The sequence below is a fragment of the Girardinichthys multiradiatus genome, chromosome 8, assembly GCF_021462225.1.
Source record: "Girardinichthys multiradiatus isolate DD_20200921_A chromosome 8, DD_fGirMul_XY1, whole genome shotgun sequence".
NCBI classification, from domain to species: domain Eukaryota; kingdom Metazoa; phylum Chordata; class Actinopteri; order Cyprinodontiformes; family Goodeidae; genus Girardinichthys; species Girardinichthys multiradiatus.
Window position 1 is genome coordinate 27,656,349 of NC_061801.1, and position 25,724 is coordinate 27,682,072.

A 25,724-nucleotide genomic window follows, 5' to 3' on the forward strand; every position below is an offset into this window, starting at 1 on the left:
AGGTGCTCCAACTTTGTGGCTTTGTTCTGCCTTCCTCTAGCATTTCTTAGTTTTTTTGCTTACACAGTAACACAGATCAACTTTACTTCTTGATCTCCTTCTCTGCTCACCTCAATCTATCTTTCCTTCTCTCTTACCTCTGCTTCTCCCCACAGCGCTGCCCTTTGCCTTTCTTCTTCCCGCTCACTGAGCTGCAGGGTGCCTCCACCCCTGTTCTCTGTATGGGATTTGTCGATTTCTTTTGCTGGAGGCCTTTCTCACCCTCTGTTCTACTGAGTTCCTTTTTTCTCCCTCACCAGTGATCGGAGATTTCCTTATTTGTCTTCTCTCCCTGTTCCTCGCTTGCTGCTTGGGCGACCTATTCTGAGTCAACTTGCCCCTGCTTTAATGGTTTTTCTCACTCATATGCTTTCGTCAAGCCAGAAATATTTATTTCAATCGTTACTGTAGTCTAGTACAGTAAAAGTGTTGCTCCATTTGTGTTTGTGGATTATATACTTCATGTCTACAAGATTGCCATCTGTGTTGTCTCTTTCTCTCACCACAGTACCATATTTATGTCTAGCATGTGAGGAATTGCAGAAAATTGCTCTTCCTCTGTTTTGCTTTTGTTTCCTTATGAAGGAAATTGATCCCAGTAAGGCGAGAAGATTACAGTGTTTACTGAGATGCGTTGGTGTTTTCTCCCCTGACGACGTCTCACTCAAGTTCCCCAGTGAGGGAAGTCTTTTGACTTGAAGCTTTTCTTTCACGTAGCTTGGCACCATGTTTCAAAGTGCGAAACTAATGCTCAGTCACTTGTTTTAGTAATTATGAACAGTATTCGTAATTGATAAAATTATGAGATAGGTGTTTATGCACAGCAGAGAAGTCACACTTAAATGGCAAATCAAAACATAAATAACAACGAGCCTCCTTTGCAATTAGCCCTTTGCTCCTGGGCTCTTAATTTATTTGAAGAAATGTTGAATAAACTGGAGTAGGGTTTGAAGTAAACATCAGCCCATATTGTCGGCGTAAGAATAGAGCTTTATATTTAACCATGCCCACACATTTCAATCTCTATTACATCAATTGTTTTTTTAGAAGAAGGGACTTGCACAAAGCAGCAGAAGCATAACTTGAGCCATTCAACAAATATCCATACGCCTGGCTTCCTTCCACACCATGGCAAAAAATATCTTTAAAAAGCCGTTTTCTCTGTCTTCCCACTCATAAGCATGCCAGGCTACAAGTGCAAATATAAATAAAATTCAAATTTTTTTTTGTTGACTCATCATTATGTAATATTGATTGCAGTGTAGTTTGCAGGAGGAGGAGAGTTTGAGCATTTTCTCCTAATTCCAAAGTTGCCTTTTCAAGAGAAATGGGTGTAAAGTAGAACAAGAACAACTCTTTCTCTTCAGTTATACGCATACATCAGGAAATTCACAAGGCAGTTCAATCTCCTTTTTTTGCAGCTGTTTTAGACATACTGTTTGCTTTAGTTTTACACCTGATTTACAACACAAATAACCCATCTAGTCCAGCAGATGGTATCAGTTTGCACCTATCATTGTATCCGATTGCAGTTGTTCTCTCTTCAGCCACAAACACAAGAGGCGCAGAAGTGATAGAGAGCATAAAGAAGAAATGATGATGTAGAGAAATATTTCCCAACTTTTCTCCATCTAGACTTTACAATGTGCTCCTCAAACATTTGAGAGCCTTTCAGGAATAAAGTTCTCAATGTTGTTTTGTAAGTTAAAAAGAAATCTATATTATTTTAACAGTGCACTCAATAGAAATGCACCAGGTGGTTGTTTAGTTGATTCCAAATGTCTTTTTAAGAAGTATATGTTGATAAAATATCCTTAATCAAAATATAATTTCTAGCCTTCCAGCGGTGAGTTGTCATTAATTATTTATGCTGGAAGGAGAAGTTATGTCAAAATTATAACAGATTTAACATTTTAGGCTGTGATGGGCCTTCCATACTAGCGGTGAGCGTGATTAGCTCACGTACAGTGACACCTTTTGTGTATATTCCCTTGAGATTGTAGATCCTAACCTTAATCTTCTAAAACTGAGGTTGAAAAGCTAAAGGATTAGATTGAGTAACACTGCTGTACCCTTATGGCCTTTCTGTTATCTGCTGAAAATATTGCTCTCCTCTTTTTTCACAGGCTTAATGAACCACATATACTCCACGTCATAAAAAATACAGGTTCCTTACTTCAGTTGTCTTCATTTAGTTTCCATTTTAAACACCTCACTGATAGTGAAAATAGCCACCTGTTTTCCATCAGTAATGACTACGACCTGATAGTGGTTGGGATGTTAAATGACCAGAAAAAGATTGGATTTTTGAGCTTCCGAATGACCAGTTACTGGTCAGGGCTGATCAAGTGGTCACTAATTCCTATTTCCAGCTGATTTCATCATGCATCTCTAACATATTGGCTGACTATTTTTTTCTACGTTTACAGCCGAGCAGTATTACAAGAAGTTTTGGACACAGACCTGAGCAATGAAGCCTTTCCATTCTCTACCCATAAACTTGTGAACGCAGCAGGACATCAGGTGAAAACACCAAGAAACACACTCAATGACACAGATGCAACTAATACATGATTGAGGACAATTTTATTAATTTAAAGGCTTGTTAAATAGAGAATATTTTCTAACTGTGTTTAGGGAGAATAAATTATATTTTGTTATGATGCTTTTACTAACATGTCAAGTAAGTCTATATATTAATGTTTTTCTTTTCTTTGCTCAGTTTGTAGGGTGTGAGAACTGACCCTGGTTAATTAGATCTGATATTTGCAGTGCTACACAAATGAATTGATAAGGTATACTTGCAGATACAGTAGCTGTATACTACACATGGGCAAGTTACTGTTATCAAGGCATAACAATGTTTAAAAAAATGTCAGCTTTCATAACTGGCTAAGTGTTGTACTATACCAGGGGGCAACAAAGTTTATTACCAAAAGAGAATTAGCTCCCTTCTCCACCAAAGAAAAATAGTTTGGAGCCGCAAAAGATAACACAGCTAAAAAACCTTTTAATTTATTTATTTGTATTATTATTTTACCTGTTAACACACAGAAGTGCAGTGTTCCTTTGCAGGCCTGCTTAAATATAAATTAAACATTGAACTATGCAGGCCTTTTAATTTCCTTCTCGTATTTGTATAAAATGAAAATGAAACGTAATTCACCTGAATTTAAAGACGTATTTGCAGCTCACTTGTTTTAATAAAGTAAACGTAAAATAAGTCCATTTCAGTGCTCTCATCCTCTTTGGTTTTCTTTCTCTTTCTCAGCAAGCAATTCATATTAATATCAAGCTCGCTTCTAAACCATCTGTTTTTTTTAAGTAATAGCCAAAGTGTTCATACCTGTTTAATGTGACTTCTGTTTCTGAAGCTCCGTGATGATCTTCCCTATGATAGGGCGATTTCAATTCCTTACTGTATTCTCCTTCTGTGAACGGCTTCGCATGCCTTACGGTCTCATGGGCTGCCAGAAAACTAGCAGCTGTAGTCGAGTTTGGAGAGTTCTCCTTTAAAACACACTTCTTGAAAGTATGTTCGGTCGGCTCAATTTTCAGTAGTAGTTCCGAAATAGTTATCTTTCGCATATCTTCAGTTGGGTACTTTTCATAAAATCCTGAGTGCTTGTTTTCTCTCTTTCAACATTCCATTTTTTATTGTTTGCTAATTTTCCGCCACATATCAAGCAAACAAGGAAGCCATTGTCGTTGGCAGTGAAGGCAAAGGAATCTGTCCATGCAGAATTGAACTCTCTGTTTTCTTCTGAGATTTTTCTTTTTTGGGATGTATTCATGGTTAGCTTACTGCGGGGTAAAGGCAAGGGCTATAGACGTGGATGTGATATATATTTTGAGTGACATTAGTTACTCCAGCACAGTCCCCCAATGCTCCCCCTTACCCACCAGTTGCTGCGCACTGTTAGTCCACTGACTAAAAGAAGGTGAATACATTTTCCTTTTAATTACAAGAAAGACAAATCCTACTATTTGTACCTATGATTTTTGTCCTATGATTTAAAAAAAACAAACTTAGGAGCGAGTGCTGCACTCATTAGAGACTCATGCAGCGACATATATGTTTACTCAACCTCAGTCTGTCTTAGTTTCTCTTGCATAAACTATATCATATCCATGTGATTGCAATCTGCATCTTCACACGTCTCTGCAGGAGTGTTTGTGTATGTGTGCTGAGCGAGGCGTGTGTGTTGTTTTCCAGCTGGTAGTTGACCTTGTCTCTGTGACAGTTTAATGGCTGCATTGCTGTTTGTGTGAGCAGAGCTCTTCCTGCCCCACTGCAACCCCTCACAGCTCATTAGACTCTCTCTGTCTGTTTCTGTTTTCCTAACTTGTCATCTGCAGCAGGTGCACAAGCATACACATTTATTCTTATAATTTCATGTTGTAATTTTATTTGTCTGCTTGTAGCAGGTTGGCAAATTAGTGTGATTCTGCATGAGGCATGCATGCATCTGGTGTGTGTTGGGGTCACATGCCTCAGTGTACTAACCTACGCTGAGCTTGGAGATGTGCATATGGAGCCTGCAGTGATCTCTGACTGAACAGATGGACTTTCTGTCATTGCACCAACTGTGAAAATTGTTGGAGAAGTTTCCCTTTTCTAATTTTTTCTTCCACATTTCCTTTTCTTTTTATGTGGAGTGTTTTATCTCCTTTTGTCAACAATTGTATTTTGGCAAAACCAAAAGTATCATTTTCTGTTTCCCTGTTTCTTAACCTTATCCTTACCATTTTACTCTATTCTCATTCATTTCCATTTCCTTTTTACTTTTTTTCCAACTACATTTGCAAATGAGCACAAATGAAGCAGCTTAATTCTCCACACAAATTCCTCCTCCTCTTTCTAATTCTCCTTTCTGCCCGGTCTGTCATCCAGGTGCGAGCGATGCGTCTGTCATTTGTTGGAGAGCTCGGCTGGGAGCTCCACATTCCCAAAGTCTCCTGTGTTCCTGTCTACCGAGCTGTCATGGCTGCTGGTACAAAGCATGGCATCATCAATTCAGGCTACAGAGCAATTGACTCTCTTAGCATAGAGAAGGGTAACGTAAACGTTTAACATATTTAAATCCAACTGAAATACAGATTTAGCTCAACATTTGTTCTGTTACAAGGTTGCTCATAAGTCCAATTTTACTTTATTTTGCTGCTAAATTTCATCAGGTTACAGACACTGGCACGCTGACCTTAGGCCTGATGACACGCCTTTGGAGGCAGGGCTTGCCTTCACCTGCAAGATGAAGAGACCCATCCCGTTTCAGGGCCGGGAAAGGCTGGAGAAACAGAAGGAAGAGGGGCTAAGGAGGCGCATCGTCTGCTTTACCATCGATGAGTCAGTAGATCCTCTGTCTGAAAGCTGCAATTAAGTTTTTTTTCTTCATCTTTACTTAAAATTACAGTGTTACTATGCTGACTGGAAAATTATGGAAAATAACAAAATTTGATTTTAGTATTTTCTGTATCAGGTATGGAAAAAATATTTATATTTGTTTATCATCCATCCATCCATCCATCCATCCATCCATGCATTCCTTCTCCCTAGTTTGTGGTATTTGCAGCTTATAATTAGGTTCCTTATAGTTATTCCTCTGCCCACAGATAATCAGCCTTGTAGTAGTTCGCATTACACTTCAAAAGCATTTTATAAATTTAGTTTCCAAAAATCTAAAGCAAACATGTTGCAACCCCATCATTTTTCCTTCTTCTTTATACCAGGAAAGTACCAATGTTCGGTCTGGAGGCCATATTCCGCAACGGCGTCCCCGTGGGTCACCTACGGCGAGCCGACTATGGCTTTTTCATTGACAAAACTCTTGGTTATGGATACATCCGCAACCCTGATGGAGGAGTGGTGAGATACTTAAGAAGATACAAACACAACCCACTGTCTTCCCTCTTTATTTTTGTCTGTGAGATTTGTTCCATCTTGGTGTCTGGACTCTCTCTTGTTTCCTTGGTCTCATATTACTTTTATCTTTCTTAGAACGAAAGCAGATTTAGAAGAAGAAATTATTCTTAAACCTAAAATGTTTAATGTCTATGCATGACAACTTTCAGGGCAACTTGGTAGTGAATAAAGCTCAAATTGCCTCACCAAAGTTGTGATTATTGAAAACTATTAATGTGGAAAGCTTTGTAGGAAACCATTTATTATCACTGTTTCATAGAAGGATCTTTTTTGAAAAAATTTGGATGTTTTGTTTCTTAAAGAAGGTATTTCTAATAGGTTTTGTTGAGTTAAGCATTTAACCACAACTCTGGCTCAGCTGATGAGTAAAAAAACCTTCACTTGTTTTGGAGTGGAGGGCAAAAATGCATGTGCTACACTTTAAATCCTCAGGTTTCAATGAAGCGTTGGTATTTCCTTTCCTGCACGCAAGTGATATTTAAGGTTTCTGAATAAGAAACTGGTGTTACTCAGTTTTTCTAGTATGTAGCAACCATCTGTGTTAGTTTCTTCGTGCAAATGCCTGAGAGACAGAGTGGAAGATCAATGGGGAGGACTAGAGACGGGGGAAACTGAGCTGGTCAGTGAAAATTAGAGTCACGTGACTCACAAAAGGCTTAATTGCTTTCTGTTGGACAACCATGTTGTTCATTGCTGTTTGTTGTGAATGCTTTGAAATCCCTTTTTCATTCATGCTTTACTCAAGCCCTTCACATTTTTTCCATTATTCTGTTTCTTCACTAACAAAATCTTTTATGTCCTTCACCAGGTGAGTGCCGATTTCATTAAATCTGGCAAGTTCCTGCTCGAAAGGATGGGAGTGACATACAAGGCCAAGGCCCACCTCAAATCTCCATTCGACCCTGAAAATAAACGTGTCAAAGGAATCTACGAGTGACCGCAAATGTGAAAGTTAAAACACTTGGTGTGTACATTTGCATGCATCATTTTAAAGAACCCCTTTTAATTTTGAAAGTCTTACGTTTTCTGGCGGCTCACTTTGCATTGAACTGTTTAGCAGAACTCATGATCAGAATCATGGATGTTTGTCTGTGTCTTAAAGTTTTATGTGAAGCACCGACAGTGGTTGTCCTTAACCAATGAAGTCTTAAAAGGGCTCAGAAAAGAAATTGTGTGTGATTTTACTCCAAGTAAATCCAATGCTACTTTTTCCCAAGTAATGGGAGTTTGTTATAATCTGGTTTTTGAATTAACAGCAAAGCTGTTTCTGCACATTTTATGATTCATCTTCATCGTCTGTATTATCACCTGCAACTGGAATCAAAGCTTCATTCTGGAGACTAAAATATTCTTAAAATCAAGCAAGCGGACTGTGGGCGACCCCCTGCTTCTTGCTTCAAAGTTTCTGTGCCTCATGCGCTTCATCACCATCTAATGGTGTAACAAATGAGCAAGGTAGAGATTTACCCAAGAAAATGACCATGTTATAGAGGCATTAGATTTTTGATATCACCCTGCACCTTTGGGGTAGAACTTTGTAAATGGAGAATAATATTTTTTAGGTTTTCTTCTGATAATGTTAGAAATAATTTTATTTTCAAAACAAAAACAATCACAACCACCTAAGGAATGTGAATAATTAGCAGATTTTAATGATACACAGAAGAATCAAGCCAGCTGTGGTTGCCTTATGTGTGCTGTATTATTTTGGGATGTATGGTGTCAGCAAGGTTTATGAAACTAAATGTTATAATCTGGATTTAATTCAGTTTCAAAGTGTAAGAGAGTCTAAAACGAATGTTTGACGCTGCATAGCATCAGGTTTGAGCTCAGGGAAATAAGATTCCGGGGATAAATGTTCAGGGTAGCAGGATAAAAACAAACCTTCAGCGACAACTTGGCAGGAAAAGTTTTACAATATTCCAGTGGATTTTAAAAAATGCTAAAAAATACAAAAAGGGAGCGTTCATCAAAATACTGATGTTAAAGGTAGATCCCTGTGATTTTCTTACCCATCTGTTGCCGTTCACTACAGTGACTCTAATCATTTCTTTGCATTTTAGCACATTTAAGGCTTGATTGTTAGATTTGTAAAATTAGATCTATCATTTTGATTACCTCATAATTAAGACAATTTCTGCCAGAGAAGAATCTGCGGAAGGACGCAAAGCTACCTCAGCCACACCAATAATATCAAGTAACCGAGTATTGTGTAATAGAAGTAGTCATGCTATTCATGGAATAGATTCTTACGTTTTTTTTTTCTGTGTTAAAATTGACTTAAATGATAATAAATTTAGTAACTGGGCGTTTCAAAAACTTGGTTCTTGGGTTAGGCTATTTGTTGTTGGGTTTTTAGTTGGACAGATTTCCAACATTGTTTACACTGCAGCCCCCTCAACGATTATTGGGACGCCTGGTAAAAATGTCTTCTAAAACCTAAAAGAAATAGCTGTCATACGGACAAAGACACCACTTGCTTCAGTTCTCTAAAAAGAAATGTTGAAGATGGAGGCGTCTCCCTGTGCCTAAAAAAAGTCTCTGCCTCTATTGTGCCAAGACAAACTTGCTTTGTCACAGATCCAGATGTTTTAAGGTTTGATTACTGCTTGGACTGTAAATATGGGCAAAAAAAGGCTAGCTTCTATTTTTGTAGCCATTTTCTGACAAATGGAGGTAGACACACATCTGTCTTACTTGAAAGGCTTGTTCTTTTGTCTTTCCTATTTTGAAGTTTAACTAATAGACCATTATAAACATTTTTTTTTGTTTTTTTGTCACATCATACCATACTTGTCAGGTAGCCAGAAGTCATTATTCAAAGTTCCTTGGACCTCTGATCAGTTTACGACAGAAAACATACATTTAGATAAATGCGTCAGTTACATGTATCTTTAGGAATAGCTCAGGTTGCCAATAAATGTAGAATGAGCTGATACTTGGGAACATAAGGTGACCTGTCGTCATAGAACAGGGTTATAAGTGGGTTTGCATCACCCTAGCTTGTTTCACTGATGTTTGCTGCTGTGCGTTGAGTGTTTACTAAAGTGAAATAATTCATTGACTCTGTCCAGAGCGCCGTTAATCTTTAAAAGGATAGTTCTCAATAGCAATCTGTGATAATAACATTATATTTACAGTTAAAAAAACACTACTTTAAACATAGTTTGTAAAATGTCTGTGATTTGTGTTATTTTTTATTGTGTGAATATTAAAACAGAACTGGTTAGACTAACTGACATTTTAGGAACATTGGTTTTCATAGTGGGGAACGAAGAATAAGTTGTTTCTGATTTGAATTAAGTGTTACATGCAAAGAAAAATAATTGGATGAACTTATTCATATTGATCTAGACTTATTACTTATGTCAAAGACAATTCATTTATTAATAAAATGTTATTTTAACTACAACTAACTAGAAATTGGTGTCTTTTATTTTTCAAAATAAAATAATTTCAAAGGAACAAGCAAATATAGTCAAGAAGTGGACCCCAAGGCAATCAAATATTTTACTATAATATAGAATGCTTATTTAACAACACTATGAAATTTATGACAAATAACAATACTTCAGTCTAATTTATTATAACAGAATATTGAGAAATAAAGCAAACGTTTTCTATTTTTTTGGTAGCTTTTATATTTTTGGTCTTTTTATTTGTCTTTATGTTTTTAGCTTTTATGTTTGCAGACCACAGTGGTGTAAATATGACCTCTTTGTCAATTTCTATTAGCTTAATTAGTATGCAGTAATAAACACAATTGGTGGGTGTTTGTAAAGGCATATAATTACAGTAAGCAGTTGATGCTATTAGGCAGCTAATATAGAGATGATAAACTAAATCGAAACACATCACGGAGGCCTCTTTAGTCTCCCACTGGTCCAATGACCTCTTCTTGTCCTAAACTACTTATGATGTCTCTGCTCAGACTGGAGATGTGCCGGCTCAGCTGTAAGACTCTGCACCTCCTTCGCAGGGATAACGATGTTTTGGTAGGATAGAGGTCACTTCCGGTAACGGCTGTTTCTCCCATTCACCCTGGAAAGAAACATGAACATGCTAAAAGTAATATTTTTATTTAAAAGGGACTGAAATAGGTAAAATATTTTTAAACAAGTGTTGTCCATATTCAACTTCATACTTCTTGATTAGTCTTTGAAATGTTATGCTTCTTTATAAAATACACTTTTATCACAATTTAGTGATCTTAGAATTTAGATTAAAACAAATTCATTCTCACTTTTAGGCATAAATGTAACCTTTCTTTGCTGTGAGTGTAATGTCTGTTCATATGAAAACTGACAACAGATGTGAAAAGTTTCACTAAAGCAAGACAATACAAATACTTTGTTAAAGTTAATCAGATTTTTCTTAATTTGGAAACGATGAGAGTTTGAAAAATAATGCCAAACTAAATGTTAATACTGATTGTTAATTTATCGAACTTCATGAGATTCTCTAGCTAATATGGTTAAAGTGATAGATTGTTGACATTTTTGGAACTTTGAGGAGGCTGTATAATATGACATAGCTTTCATCTTATGCCTAGTGCGCTTCTGATTGGTTGATAAGTCTCTTGTGATGACTCCTCCCCAACAGGCGCATTTTTCCGAGATGCTGAGTTCGGAAACTCACTCAGAACTCTAGAATATATATATAGAACAAGGCTGGCCTGACTGAGCCAGTGAGAGGACTCACTATTTTCCACATTTTGCTTTCAGAATTTGGTTGTACTAAATATATTTTTTCATTCATTATATGTAATAATATCAAAAACCTTTACAAAGATTAAGCTAGTAAGCAAAACTGGTTAAAATACATTTATTTTTTTATTTATAGCACTATTTGTAAAATCTGGTAATTCTTCATAAAGTAGGCTATAGAAAAGACAAAACACTTTTTTATTAAAAAGTTCAGGAGACATTTTACTCTGGCTTTGATACGATGATGTTTATCTTTTGTCTAGTAAAATTTTTTTCAGTTTCTGAAACATATTAAGTGTGACATAAAAGCAAAAACAGAAGAAATCTGGAAATCTGTAAGGGGGCCAATACTTTTTCACAGTATTAACATGCTGATATAGCCATTTTGTTGTGTGCAATGCTTTGAGGCTGCTCTAAGGCTGAGCCATTCAGCCTCCAGATGTTTGTTAAAATAATTCTGGGCTGAACTTGCTGCACTGCAGACTCTTACAAAGTTTTGTAAGCCTGAACATACAAACATTCAATACAAGAGGAACTGTGATACTGCAGGAGACTGACTGCAGGCCTGAAAGATAGATAACTTCATTTTTTTCCCCTCATGTTTTGTCTAAAATATTTTTAGCTCCATTGCCTTCCATTACTTTGGTTTATAGAAACCATGTGATTGTAAGAAAATACCTCTTGTTAGGCTTGATATCAAAAACCGTGAAATCATATATATTTTCGAACAGGTCCTTTAAAGTGATAAGGTCGTGCATTATCTTGTTTTCTCTAGGCATGCTAGATTTTTGTTATATTTTACCGGACAGATTCTCTTTTAATGTTGCTCATCTAACTGCTTATTTTAATGAAGTTGTTGGGTTTTATAGAGGTGATATTGTAACAAATAATATTTTAGATACATTTATTTATTTGTTTTTAATTGGGCTTTATTTATCTGACTTTTCAGTTTGACACCCAGACCTTTTAACTCTTTATTGTTATGAAGAGAGAGCATTTCTGTCAGGTAACCTCGATCAAGGCTTCCACACTCTTTTTTGTCTTTTATTTATGCATTCTCATCCCAACATTTTGAGTATTTATTTTACAAAAGCAGTCAGTTAGCAGTCCATTGTAGCATGTAAATGAGTGCGTTCTTGATGAATGGGGGACTCACAGGAAAGAGGCGTGCAGTTGACTGATTGCAGTGCATTGAGATAGGAGCTGTATTATAAAGAGAATCCAGCACTTCTCCAGCAAAATCATCCCAGTGCACCCGAGAGTACTGCTCTGTCACACCAACATCGGCACACACACACTGGTCATTTCCATGGAACCTGGAGGGGAAGAGTTGGAGAGATGGAAGCAAAATCCACAAAAGAAGGAGACAAGGTATTTCTAAACACTTTGCTTTTAGAGGACAAAAGCATATTGGGTTTTAAAGCAGAAATTCCCACTTTTTTCCTTAACCCTTCCAGATCCTATGGACATTTTGTGCCTTTAGGGTTTAGATTTCCTCTCTCAAGTGTTAATTTTAATATTTTTCCATCAGATAGTGCTACTTTTCTCCCATTCAACGCATGCAGCAAACTTTCTGACTTTTTACTATTTCCTGCAAGAGTGCCTTTCTACTGATTGTGTGTCATTACTAACGTCACATAGCTATGTGTGTGTATGTGAGTAATGTACTTTAGAAATCTTTTGGTTTTTCTTTCAGGCTTTTTTTCAGGTGGGGCAGGTAATCCTCATAATTAAGTACTTGAAATGTATTTTGTAAAAATAATTTTAGTATGTTCATGTTTATTAATAAAAACAGTGGAGCTATGCAAACAATGTGATCCTGATAATTAAAATGAAAAAGTGTTGATTGAATGGTATTTTATAAAAAGATTATTTTAGTATTTTTGTTATTTCACTGAAAAAAAAAAAACGAGTTTAGTAAAGATACTGACCTTTAACAGGTTAAAAAATACCCAAAGATATAATTCATATTAATATTTCAGGCTATAGTCGTTGTAAAAGTCCTACATGTTCAAAGTTCAAAAAAGTCGAAATATATTTTCTGCCTTAGGATGCAAAACTTATTTGTTCTTAGTGACAAATGCTTTACAATTTTAAAGGACATCTCCAGAATCAATGGGGATGAAGGAAAATTCCAGTATATTGTGAAAATACCATTTGAATTCTAAGGAAAGAAGGCACAGAAAAATGTATTAATTTAAAGAGCGTGGTCTTAATGCAGTACCTGTTAATGAAGTTAAAATATTTCTGCAGGTACCCTGGGTCAACGTGACTCTTGCAGAGCTCCAGTTGAGTCCGAGGGTAGTAATGAATATAGTTAACGCACATCTCTTCCATGATGCCAAAACCTCCCTTAGGGATGATGGAAGCAGAATCGACAAAATACAGTGAATGTCAGGGAGATCAGAGAGGATACTTAGGGTTATACTGTTAAAACAAGCTTTCCTTTAAAAACCATAACTTCTCACCACTGTAGGCTTGCTCCTGTCCTCTGTGTTGTAAGTACACTTTGTTATAAGGACGTCACCCTGCAAGATTCAACAATAATTACACATGAAACATCAGCAGCCACTTTGCTGTCAAAAAGAAATGTGTTTTGTGGACCACAGGTGCTGCTGTTTGTTCTGTCTCTGGAGAATTTCCCAGCACATCTCTGATTTTACAGCCTCCTGATATTTACTTTCAATTTAAATGCCTCTCACAGTTATCTAATACACAGCTTTTCAAGGAAGGGAAAAGAAAAATTACATCTGGACCAACTTAGTTTGCATTAATTTAAAATTGCCATTCTTATTTAAGAATGAAATCAACAGACAACTCGTGTGTTTGTGTGTGTGTGTGTACGTGTGTATATATATATATATATATATATATATATATATATATATATATATATATATACACACTCACACTTTGCTACATAGTTGCATATGTGTTCATTCACTGTTTTGAGGCTGTCAGTGAGAATCTATGTACAATGTAAATAGTAATAAACATAAACAATACCATTAACTGAGAAGGGTGTTCTAAAACACTGGTTGTGTACATATTTAGTTATAATGTCCTCAAATTGTTACTTACTGGTAAAATATTTATCATTTTCCTCAGAACTCGGATTGTCTACAAAAAGGAAGAGAGCGAATTCAGCCAAACAAAGGGAAAATTCACCAACTCAAATATGAATTACACAACGTAGCTGCACAATAAAAAAAGATTTAGATATGATTAACATTTAAAAGAGAATGCTTTTGTTAATTTTTAAAGTTCAGGATATAATTCCATATAGTTATATAAGCATCACCCTGCACAAGCTGTTAGTCTCCCCAGGACTCTTTTATTTGACATGTTTTAAAAGATGTTTGCTTGGCTGAGAATAACAAAAGCCCTCATATGTCTGAGGCCTCAGGTTTTGAATTCACACCACTCAACGTACATTTAAACTAGTCTCACATCATATGCAGATGGAGATTTTTTTACATTTCAGGTATCCTCTGCTACACACATACATGTTTGGCTCAAGAAAATTACAACAGATGTTTGCTATTTTTCAGGTTAGAGCTATTTAGATAAGGTTATGCAATTGATTAAATTACATTGTGCTGTGTCTTTATGTGGCCTAAAACCATGACATGACCTATACTGCCATTAACACTGGAAATGGGGTCCTCTTGGGAAAAAGAAAAACAGCAGTTTAAAACTCCAGTAACTGCTTAAAATGTGCAATTGTTTTAGCTTTTTTCAATGCTGGTATTGTAAAATATTTAAATTTAATATTTGCCAATAATTTAGCTGCCATGACAAGACTTTATTAGAAAAACAATAATATCCTGTCACGTTACTACCAGATTACAAGCGGCACTCCAGTTTCGGTTTAATTTGCTGGAAAATAAAGTGGCTTAATGACACAAGAAATCTCTAAGCTTTTCTGTCTTATTTGTTAGAAATGAATATAGAAAAGAACCTGTTATGTGGCAACTCATTTGCCCACATAACACTTTTGTTTCTAACTTGCACACTTCTTGCTGTTAGAAGTTTGCTCAGTTAATTATCTTAACGTTTGATAAACTTTTTACTGTTTAGTATTTGTAAATTATGGATTGACATTTTTATTAAATAAGGTAAAATGTTTTAATATATGGAAAACAGCTTGAATATAATCTTGGAAATATTAAATCTTTTCGAAATTATTTGAGGTAGGATTTAAAAAAAAAATCCTTTCCCACTCTAATTAAAATAATTACCAAGGTACATCATTATAGCATCGACATCCACTAGATAAACGGAACTGGCCTTTCTTTCACCTGGTACTCTGTGCTGAAGTGCTGATCATCCTGTAACACTTCCAGCTCTTTCCCTCCCCTCACCAAAACAGTTTTGACGCCACGGCCTGCCAGGTGGGTGTGCAGCTGGGATGCAAATACATAGATACCGCCTTGAGGCAAAGCCTGGAGAGACAAATGTAGAGAGTTTTTAGGTTCCAAGAAAATCTCACTGCTGGGTTTCTCAGAACTTGAACTACAGAATGATGGAGCTTTTGTCTTTTGTGTGCTTACAGTCTGGGTGCACCTGGATGTGCAATACCCAGTGAGATAGAAGGTATGCTGCTTCGGAGGGATTGCCATGACAGGAGTGTAAACCAGGCCCAGCTCCATGATCCCTGCATCATACCGCCTCAGGCTGGGAGTGTAATGCAGTCGTATCCCAGATGAATCATGTCTGCCTGCATTTAAAAAAGAACAACTGATTTGTTAATATTTGATGTATGGTAACTGTACTACTTGCTATGCTTAAAATATTCTATGAGTAGAATTTTTGTGGACCCGTCCAGTCTTTGAAATATTTTAAAATGAAGGGTTTATTGCCTTTTGCAGAGTTCTGCTGTTTGAGTTTTCAGTGATTATTGACTGATAGCGTCAAACGGGCATTGCACCTGGTCTGAAATGTGTTTGGAAGCTCTTGTGGTCTGGAAAAGGCAAGGAAACAGAAAGTAAAAAGAAATGTTATCTAACAGTATGTTAAAATTTTTAGATGGAGACCACTGTGAATTTTGCAAATCATGAATTTTAAATGAGATGCACCAAAAAATTTGCTGGTGACTGGAATTGCCTGATTTTCTGCTTGATTGGTCCTGGCAAGGTGGTCAGAAAGTCAATAATGGGTGGTGTTAGTGATGGAAGAAGACTGGAAGTTAGCTATTTTAAGTATCAGTGAGGTGTTTTTAATTAAATTCAGAGAAAGCACAGAGACACTGCGTAAAGGGAAACTGCATTATGTTTTATACAACATGACTAGATATGCAAGTTTCATTCCGGCCGCAAGAGAGAGAGAGCTAGACTTTCAGCAGATAACAGAAAGACTAAAGCTTATAAGGCAAAAATTGCTGTTTTATCCCTTTGAGCTTCCATGATTGGCCTGTTATTGATCATGCTGGATTAGGACAGTTTGGCTGCATTTTAAGATTAGATCTACATTCCCTAGGGAATACATACAAAGACTGGTGCTTTAGAGAAGCTAGCCATACTAAACTAAGTTGCTAAAGAACTTTTTAAATATCTGCTTTGTCTATGCTTTAAAATAATTGTAAAAACCTGCTTTGTTCTCTTATACAGTGCTGTAATGTCATCTCTGCTCCTTATAGAAATGATGACCCCTTGTAGTAAAAAGGGGAACAAATATTTTCTGTACATTTCATGTTATTTTCTTATAGTATGGTTATTAAAGAGAAACCAGAATAATTTCAAATCGCTATCGGTTGCTTAAAGCTTTACAGAAAACGTCCACAGTGGCATACCTCCAGTAATATTATGTTTAGCCATACTTCTGCTTCCTACCTGTGGATTTTCTCATAAAAACTATTTTTTGTTGTTATTCAAATCTAGGAAAAATACATTCAGAATATTAATGTGCATTTGGCATTTTGGACAGAAAAATGAATCCAGAGACATATTTGGGAAAATCAAATATAATCAGCTGATCTGATTAGAAGAGGCTAAGGCTCAGGGTAACAGATTAAGAAATTTCAGCTTGGTTTTTCTAAAAAGAACATGTCTGCCATTGGTAGCACAGTATATCCCAGAGTTAAGTCTTCATGTGTGTACTGTATGTACCAGTTATAATGAGAGGGTTGTGGTAATGGACTTCCAGACGAAGGAACCTTGAGGAGCCAGGTCCACCTATGGCCAGGCCTGCATCAGGGGGATAGTAAAAAGCCTGCAAGCACACACAGCCATGCACACATTAAATATATAAAAAAATTCATAAGAGAAACCGCCACAAGAGTTAGTTTAGTGTAATGGCTAAATGGATGACTTCCGATTTATTATTCATTTAATGAATGTATCAGGCCTAGAAATATGACATTTTATAGTAATCAAGATTTTCCTCTGCATAAATAAGAACTTTTAAATGCTTAAAAATATTTTAGTGTCCATTAGCTTGACAGATGTTTGAAAACAAATGTCTTTCTAAAAAGTAATAGAATAAGAAGTACCTTTTAATTTGATTGTCTAAAAAGGAAAGTTGCTCGTGAGATAATTTTGCTTTCATTTTGTAGTCTTTCAAATAATTAGAAGTATTATGCTTCCTTATAAAATATATTCTTTCTAAAAACATATTTAACTTGTCCCTCCACTCTTTTAAATGGACAGTTCTCTATATTTCATTTATTTCTCTTTTTTTATTGCTGTTTTCCAAGACTTCAATACTCTTTTTCTTTCAGTGCACTGCCAAGGAGAATAAAACAACACTATAGGAAGGTGATGAAAGAGGCCTGAATATTTCCAACCTAATCTTGTCTTCACAGCTCACAGAAGGCATCCTGCTTGTTTTGTTTAGCTGGCAGATAATCCAATCGGAGAGGGGCCAGGCTCGCTTGTGATACAGTGGGAAGCGGTGCAGAGAAATATGGTGACAGCTTCGCTGTTGCCTGTCCTCCAGGCTTTATGTGGATAGCTGGCTGCTTTACTTGCTCAGCCACTGCTTTGTCACCTTATTGCCTTGTACTCCACACAGTGAAGTCTGAAGTTTTTAATTTGATTGTTTAAATGGAACATTTGGGGTTAGAAAACAAAAGCTTGGAGACATTTGGAAGAAAACAACACCCACTGAGTATTGGCCCCTGCATTCACTATTCACTCAAGGCTTTGGGTGGGCTAATCAAGAAGCATGTTTATATACAATGTTGGCCATATTTATTGGCATCCTTGGTAAAAATATGTAAAAGTCTAGAATATCACAACATCGCACTGAAAGTTTAGAATAATCCAACCTTAATTTTTAGTACATTTATTTAGTAGGGTGAAAACATCTCCATACCTTACTGTTAGAGAGTTGAAGCAAAGAGAAGCTGGGAGTCACCAAGTTTCCATAATAACCATCAGACACCATCTACAGTTAAACCTAAATGTTCTCATACCACAGATACATTTTTTTAAGGCTACTTTTTAATCTGACCGACACGTTTCTTCTGACAAGAAGTCATATTAGCATTTTGATGTGGCACAGCTGGAGTGACAACCTGAATCTGATGGAGAATCTGTGGTGGAAGCTAAAGATTAGTTAGATGGCAAGGAGGCCATCAAATCTCAAAGAGTTGGAGCTCATCACCAAAGATAAATAATCAAAATACCAGTGGAAGCCTGCAAAAGGCTGGTCAGCAATCACACTATTATTCTAATACTAATAAAGATTTTTACACAAATTTTTGAGAACCAAGAACTTTAGGTTGCAAAAGCAAAGCTCAGTCTGGCCAGGGCATTTCATACTTCACAAGAATCTCAAGTGCAGAATTTCTGAGGAATCCTCTTCAGTGGAAATGCAGAGAGGATATATTTCAGTTTTTCAGTATTAACCACTTCAGATTTCTAACCAATCCCGCCATAACTGTCGAACACCTCGCAAGAAGAAAACTTCTGGACAAATAATCTGTCAAAAACAAGCTAAAGTGAAAGACCACGGCACAGAGAAAAGAATGACATCATTCTTTTCATGTAATTATTCAAATGAATTTTCTGCATGTTATATTTTGCTATTATTGCTACAAAGAGAACAGCTTTTAACCTTGTATTATTATGCAGTTTTGTGAAAACCACTGAGTTGCCAGTGGAATAAGAATTTTATCAAAAAACTAGTAAAAAAAAACCCTAGAAACTTAATTTTATGAAGCCATTATGAAAACTTTTGTATGACCTCTAAATCATCTTATTAGATGCATTCGTTTAAGGTTTTCATTCGCAGTTTTTTTGTGGGTTACTTTTTCTGTTTTCATGTAAACAAGTTTATAAATATTTGTGTGCATCCCACATACAGACTGTCATTTAAAAGACGAGCTGTGTGTGGGAACATCTTTACAGAATTTTAAGGCCTGCATCTCCAGGCTGTAATATTACTTGCGTGGGAGCTTTTGTTTGTCTCTTAAAATAGGTGCAAGGTCTGGACATAAACCAAGTTTGTCCCAATGCTGTTTCAATTAGTTTCTGGGTATTTACATCAAACCAGGTGAGTATTTTTAGTTATTCTGCTTTATCATTTAGTGTTTGTGGTATAGTATAAGTATAGTCAGGAATTTTATCGGTGAAAGGTCTTCATATTAATAGAATTCCCATCATACCTCAGCCCCCATAGCCCACGCAGCCAGCACATGGCGGCAGAAGTTGAGCTTTTTGGGCTTCATCTTATCATCACAGGAGCCACTGTACTGCGGTACGTCTCGGAGATCCGTTGCACACTCAAACACTTCAATGTGATGCACGATGGCCTCGTTACCTGGAGTAATCCTGGACTCATACTTGCAGAAACAGAGAAAAAGCAAACAGGTTTCGTTTTTTTTTTTTCATGTAGTCAATAACAGACCAAATTTGAAGCCTATAGTATTGTTTTTAATATCCTTATACCATGACAATGTGGTTCTTGGGCATATCATCAGGCAGCTTCTGTATAAAGCACCAGTAGGTAGTTTCTTGGTTTGGTATTATGATATTTGGAGCAAGAACATCCAACGTCTGTACGTCTGGAGGCAGAGTGGGTGATGGCATGTCTGGGCGTAGCATTAACACTCTCTGCACCCCTGTATGGATCCTGAATAGGTTCAGATCTTCAAGAGAGGCAATCGGCTGATCCAACAAGCCGTAGATGATGTGCACAGTTCCTTCCTGATGAGTCAGAACAGGAAGGTTTTGAATGAGCAGAATAAGGATGGTGAGGAGACTCATTTTAAAAAAAATACCACCTTTCTAACTTGATTTGTGTTCTACGTTTTGTCAGGCAAACAGACATACTTTCATGATGTTGTCATAGTAATGAGTATTGGTTTTTGTGTCAGCAATCTCCAAAAAAAACAATGAGAAATGTAACTTTTTGTAAAAAGTAAGATTCTAAGTTTATTTTTAGACAAAATGATTATCTCCCTGTGATCATCAGTTAATGTTTAGTATGAGTATTTAGTATACGTTTGACTCATCACCCTGTATTTTCTGCTTTTTTGTGAAGTATTTCTAATGTAACACAGCCCCTCTTTTTAGTGTCCAACTGTTAAAAATTTAACAATATAGAAACAATGGGTTGATGTACCACTTTGAGCCTGCAGTAGGTAAATCTTTTTGGTTTTTTTCTTTTTTGATAACATTTGGGTCTATTTTCCAGGACTTTCAGTAATGACCCCCTTCTTCTATTGTTGAAATTGATTTAAGTAATAGTCAAACGTAACATTAGCAGAGTTTTACATTATGGCAGCACTGCAAGCTGAGTAACCTTCCTCAATTTGTTTTTTTCATTTATTTATTTATTTATGTATTTATTTACATTTATTTATTTACCTTTATTGGTTTATTTGTCACATGCAGGTTAACACACAGTCAATGATGCAATGAAATGCTTGAGATAAGGACCATATCGACTCACTATAAAAACTGGTATAAAAGTAAATGCTTTTAACAGAAAAACACACATTTTGCGAGGTTCTCCTGAATATTACGAATAGTGTTTGCATAACCAGAAGACATTTTTATTTATATTCACACTGACACACACACATAGAATAACAACAACTCCAAAATAGTTCCTTTTCCCACCTCTATGACGTAGTCTCTAGGATCACAGGTACTAAATGGTCTTTTGAAGAGCAGGTAAAATCCATCCTCTTTCTTTTTAGCTTCAATCAGCTCATAGTCTTGCTGGCTGTCCAGTGACACATGGCCTTCGCTGTTGCTCCATGCATCCTGCAGGAGATGACATAAACAGGAACACCGAAAGAAAACTTGATCTATAATTACAGCACTTTGAAAGAGTAATCCTACCCCTTGAAGTTTAAAATGTTTTGTGACCTTACAACCACAAACTGAAATGTGTTTTTGGGGGCCTTATGTGAATAATTCAGCACAAAATAGTGCATAATTGTGGAATGTAAGCAGTCATGTTTTCAGTTTGCCAGAAACCTTGGAGGGGTCAGAACAAATATGTGGAAGGCAGTGCTCTGGTTAGATGAGACCAAAATCTAACATTTTGGGTTACAGGCAAATAACCATGTATAGAAATGCGAAATGCTTTTCTTCAGCAGGGACAGACAGGCTGTCCAAGATTGATGGAAAGAGATATGGAGCTAAATGCGGGGCATTACTGGAACAAAACCTGATCATTTTTGCAAAAAGATATTTAAAACAATGCATGGTTTTCCTTTTGTTTTTCAGGTAAGCACAGCGCTTTCAGTGCCTTGTTGCTGAAAAGTGCTATATAAATAAACTTCACTTGACCTGACTTACTTTCTCTTGGTCGATCAAATGAAATCCCAAAAAAATACACGTTTGTGGTTTTAACTTGACAAAATGTGAAAGAAATTAAAGGGTTGGGATACTTTTCCGTTGTACCGCAAATCCTCTGCCTTCACATAAGAACTGAAGAATGGATAAGGTGGTTTGTTTGTAAGTTGGAGAGCCATGTGTTTGCAGTACTGTGACAAAGAAACTATTCTGAAGTCAAAAACCATTTCAATTACAAATGTAAAATAAATATTACAATTACTGTGACAATTTAAGACACCCACATGTTCCTGTTTGAGAGAGTATGTTAAGACAGGACAAAACTGAGTAATTAGGACACAGAGGAAAGTTATCTAATCCTAACGATAGAATAAAAAGAAAGTAAAAAATCAGTTACTGTATAATAAATGTGACAAACAGCTGTAGTCAGTTCTTTGGATAGAGAATGATGATATACTTCATAAAAGGAACTAGTTAAAAAGGGTGGCAGCTGGTGTTGTGAAACCATCCCCAACCTGGCATACAAGATGTTCTTCTCTGCCAGAAAGCTTTGTAGCCTTGGCTGTGTTTCTCACATTCCTACCTGTCCAAAATAACACCTAAGATCCCGTATTTTCATCTCCTCACTGTTACTCTTATATAACTGTCCCACACAAACTCCATGGATTATAAAGACATCGGTTTAGAAAGTGTACATTTTGTATAAATCAAAGAATGTGGGCTATAATACACCTTGTTCAGTGTGAGTTAGATGACTACGGAGAAAAACAACTGAGCTATGATCGAGCAGCTGAGCCAAAGGGACCTATTATAACAAATTTTCAACATCTCTGCTTCGAAGCTTCTGTAATACAATTACTTTAGGACAGGTGTTTGCAACCTTTACAATCCAAAGAACCATTTCAACCTTCACTTCAGCCAAATAAAACTCGTTTATAGATGCATGTAACATGACCTTTTGAAAAAAGACTGGTAAACACTGTTTTTTGATGGTTTCACAGAAATTGTGAAAACCCTGCAATAGCTGTTAATAGTAGTTTTTTTTTATAAACCTATTTTTTTGAAACCCAGTATATCTGTTTGTGTGTGTGTGTGTGTGTTTGTGTGTGTGTGTGTGTGACTGCAACATAGCAGTGACCTTTTATCTGTGAGAAAATTTTCCCTCCTGAAGGAGGGAAAAATGACTAAAAATAGCTAAATCGGGGACAACGGATTTAACAGTAAAATACTTTAACACTGCTCCGTCTCACATGACTTGTCTTTTAATCTAAAGTCCGGTTGCCCTCAACTTAAGCTTGTTGTAGTTCCCATGTCCTGGATCACAGATAATTTGCACAGGTTTTTGATCTAAAGTGATTTTATAGTGTAAATTCCAGGGAAATAATTAATACTTAATTAATTTGAAATATATTTGAAGAGCAATTTAGAGCGAATGAGCTTACATCATTCTAAGTAATAGTTAAATTGACTACCTCATGCTTTACATGTATTTAGTACTTTACAGCTTCACTATTTATCTGTGTATATTTCTTTTTTTTTTTTTTTGCTCTTCGCTGTTGATTGGTATTTATTGTTAGATCTAACTTTGTATGTTACACTTAGTTTTCTTTTTACTGAAGTACTAGGCTTCTTAACCGTGACCTGAGTCCAAATTTCGTACCTTAACATGTACAGTAAATGTGAGCTTGCGATGACAATAAAAATCCTTGAATCCTTGAAATAGTTAAAATATGACATTCTTTAATCTAATTACTTGTACAAACTTCTCAGCATAAATGACATTTCTCCCTGTTTTTGCCATCACTCTATGGCTGTCGTTACTAATTGTGCTCTTTTATACCTATGCGATAAGAAAGAGAAAATATAAACACCTCCTTCAGGCTTTGAACAGTAGTTTCATGCACGCACCAACTTTTGACTGCTTTTCGTATTGCAAGTGGCACTGTCTGAACAGGCAGCGAGGTCAGAGGTAGGAGGAGCAAACATCAACAATGCACAATGCACAATTTAAAGTTATTGCTGCAATTAACTTTGTGTTCTTTCTCTGGTTTTCTCTTCTAGAAAGTACACCTGGCTCAGCGTTTCTGTGTTTAACCATGTATCTCTCCTGGACGCAGTCACTGATGGAGCAATTGCTTCCATTTAGTTTGTGAATTCTCTTTTTCTGTGACATAGAAAATACTTTTGGACCTGAGCTTTTGAGTTTTTTCTGTCTCCTTCCTGTCATTTCAGTTTCAATCTCATCGCAGCATGCTGAGCCTGGTTCTGCGTGATGTTTATTCCTGTTAAATGGGAGTGGTTCCTTTCCACTGTTGCCGCATCTCTGCTCAGGATGAGAGATTGCTGCAAAGATAGTGACTGAATGCAGACGACTTAGCTTCCTTGGATAGATTTTTACAAACTGGAAATAAATAATTGATTGCAGTTGAATGTGTCTGTTTGTCTCATAAAGAGTATTGTAATATATTTTTGCACTGCATCAGATCGGATATAATTCAGCCTGAGTAGGACTGTAAGGTTAAATTGGTTTGAAATGAATGGTTTAAATTGAATTAGAACAAAATTGGCTTCCACACTCATAATCAATAAATTATGCGAACCGATAATGCTCCTTTCTCAGAATAAAAGTACATTTGATTTAATTTCCCTTAGTGAATTGAAATAAATAATGCTATATAAATAAATGAAATGTTCAGTAATATTCAAATTAATTGAATATGACTAAATAACTGGATATGAAGTAGGCATGTTTTGCTCATAAACAGATGTTAATCGAAATTAACAGTTCAGTTGCTCTTTGTATACCCCAACTTTAGATGTAACCCTAATATATTACTCACTCTAGGCCTCAAGAAATAGCATCTTGTAAAACAAATTAATAAAATTATTGTTGCTAATGTCTTTGTTCTTATTCTTGAGCAGTGCAACGTAAAGTTAAAAAAAGGTTTTCCATTAGCCAGAAGTCTAAACTGAAATGCAGCTTTTTGCTACCTTTCCTTTTGCTATGCTGATGTTTGCTGGCAGGCTCTGGTGGAATACTCAAACACTGAACAGTACCGTAATTAAAAAAATAGAAATAAATGCAAATGAGGTAGCGAGGTATCTACCTTTCAGAAAATGATAACCGCAAATTTCCAGTTGAAATTTCAATTGGATTTCATTAAAAAAACTTGTGTGTGGCAAAATGGAAAAGACACACATCTTAATTAACACATGATTTTGCTTTGATATGCAAATATTGGGTAATGATTCCCAGAAGCGCTGCAGCTATTAGTGCAATTTGACTAATTTCCAATTAGGAAGGCTTGATAACATCTTTAGCGACTCTGTGATCATGCAGCAAAAACGTTCCCCCAGGCTGCTTGTGCAAAAATGCCAATCCCACATCCTTACAACTATGGACAGACAAGGAATTGTGGCAAATCCCCTCTCCCTGAGATCCTTCATCAAATCCCTGCATTCATAGGCTGTCTTTAAAGAGCACATGTTTTCCAAATGGTTTAAGTTTATTGACAAAACATAGACTAAAATCAAATGTTTGCTTACCCCAAAGTAGCTCTTTGTTCCAGTGTCCCACAGCACAACCAGGTCTGCATTGGTGAGCTCACCACGGTCAGACATCCCAAGAATCACCCCGTGTCTGAGGTCTGCAACCCTAAGCTGTATGTAAACCTCCTGGCTGGAATAACTGATGTTCCAGGCCAGCTGGAGGTCCCCACGGGGATCTAGGGGCATACGGAAAGGCATGGAGAGAGGCGGCAGAGGACTGGATGGGCTCGGCTTCAGGCTAGACACGTCGACGGCGTTGGAGGGCGCCTGATACGAAGCCACAAGTATGACCATTAGGGCAGCCAGGCCAGTGAAATACATGATGGTGATGTCCTGAAGGCGGAGGTCTTTGTTAAAGATCCTCATTGTGGTGGAAAGATGCTTTCAAGTTTTCGTTTCAAAATGTTTGTTCTGTTCTTTTCCTTACTTAGTCTCTCTTGCCACAGATGAACTGAAGTTTAAGCCAAAAAACAAACTGCGAGGGACGTTTTTCTCCAGTCCTGCCTTAAAAACTCTGTAACTTTAGCTGAAGATGTAATTCCCCACACTAATACGCTCACATTTGTCTTGTTTAAGTCCAGGCCTAAGTAGACCCCATTTCTGTCCTCGTGTTCTGTCGTCTCAGTCTCTAATGTTAGAAAAAGTTTGACCTTCTTTAAAATATCTGTAATTTTGTAAGTTTTTTTTTTTTTTTTCAATTTATCAGGTGTTAAGCCTTGTTGGTGTCCCCTTTTTCCTCTGAACAGCTGCTATGTG

At 36.5% G+C, this 25,724-nt stretch overlaps 2 protein-coding genes across 4 annotated transcripts in view; one reads left to right on the forward strand and one right to left on the reverse strand.

Annotated features, from left to right (window-relative positions):
- Positions 1 to 9,374, forward strand: part of sardh (sarcosine dehydrogenase) — a 50,125-nt gene extending 40,751 nt beyond the window's left edge. For all 3 annotated transcript variants that reach the window (XM_047372338.1, XM_047372336.1, XM_047372337.1), the window contains 5 exons: positions 2,469 to 2,562; positions 4,934 to 5,096; positions 5,218 to 5,386; positions 5,770 to 5,905; positions 6,771 to 9,374. In XM_047372338.1, the coding sequence (XP_047228294.1) occupies positions 2,469 to 2,562; positions 4,934 to 5,096; positions 5,218 to 5,386; positions 5,770 to 5,905; positions 6,771 to 6,899 (691 nt within the window). In that variant the 3' untranslated portion in view covers positions 6,900 to 9,374. The remainder of the gene's footprint in view (positions 1 to 2,468; positions 2,563 to 4,933; positions 5,097 to 5,217; positions 5,387 to 5,769; positions 5,906 to 6,770) is intronic.
- Positions 9,375 to 9,733: 359 nt separating this feature from the next.
- dbh (dopamine beta-hydroxylase (dopamine beta-monooxygenase)) lies at positions 9,734 to 25,724 on the reverse strand. Its single transcript, XM_047372339.1, has 12 exons — positions 24,966 to 25,724; positions 20,736 to 20,882; positions 19,560 to 19,817; positions 19,277 to 19,453; positions 16,776 to 16,878; positions 15,222 to 15,388; positions 14,970 to 15,113; positions 13,750 to 13,788; positions 13,137 to 13,196; positions 12,893 to 13,020; positions 11,825 to 11,984; positions 9,734 to 10,003 (listed from the first exon to the last, which is right to left on the reverse strand). Exons 1-12 carry the CDS (start codon positions 25,332 to 25,334, stop codon positions 9,911 to 9,913), a joined length of 1,845 nt encoding a protein of 614 aa, XP_047228295.1. The 5' UTR covers positions 25,335 to 25,724; the 3' UTR covers positions 9,734 to 9,910.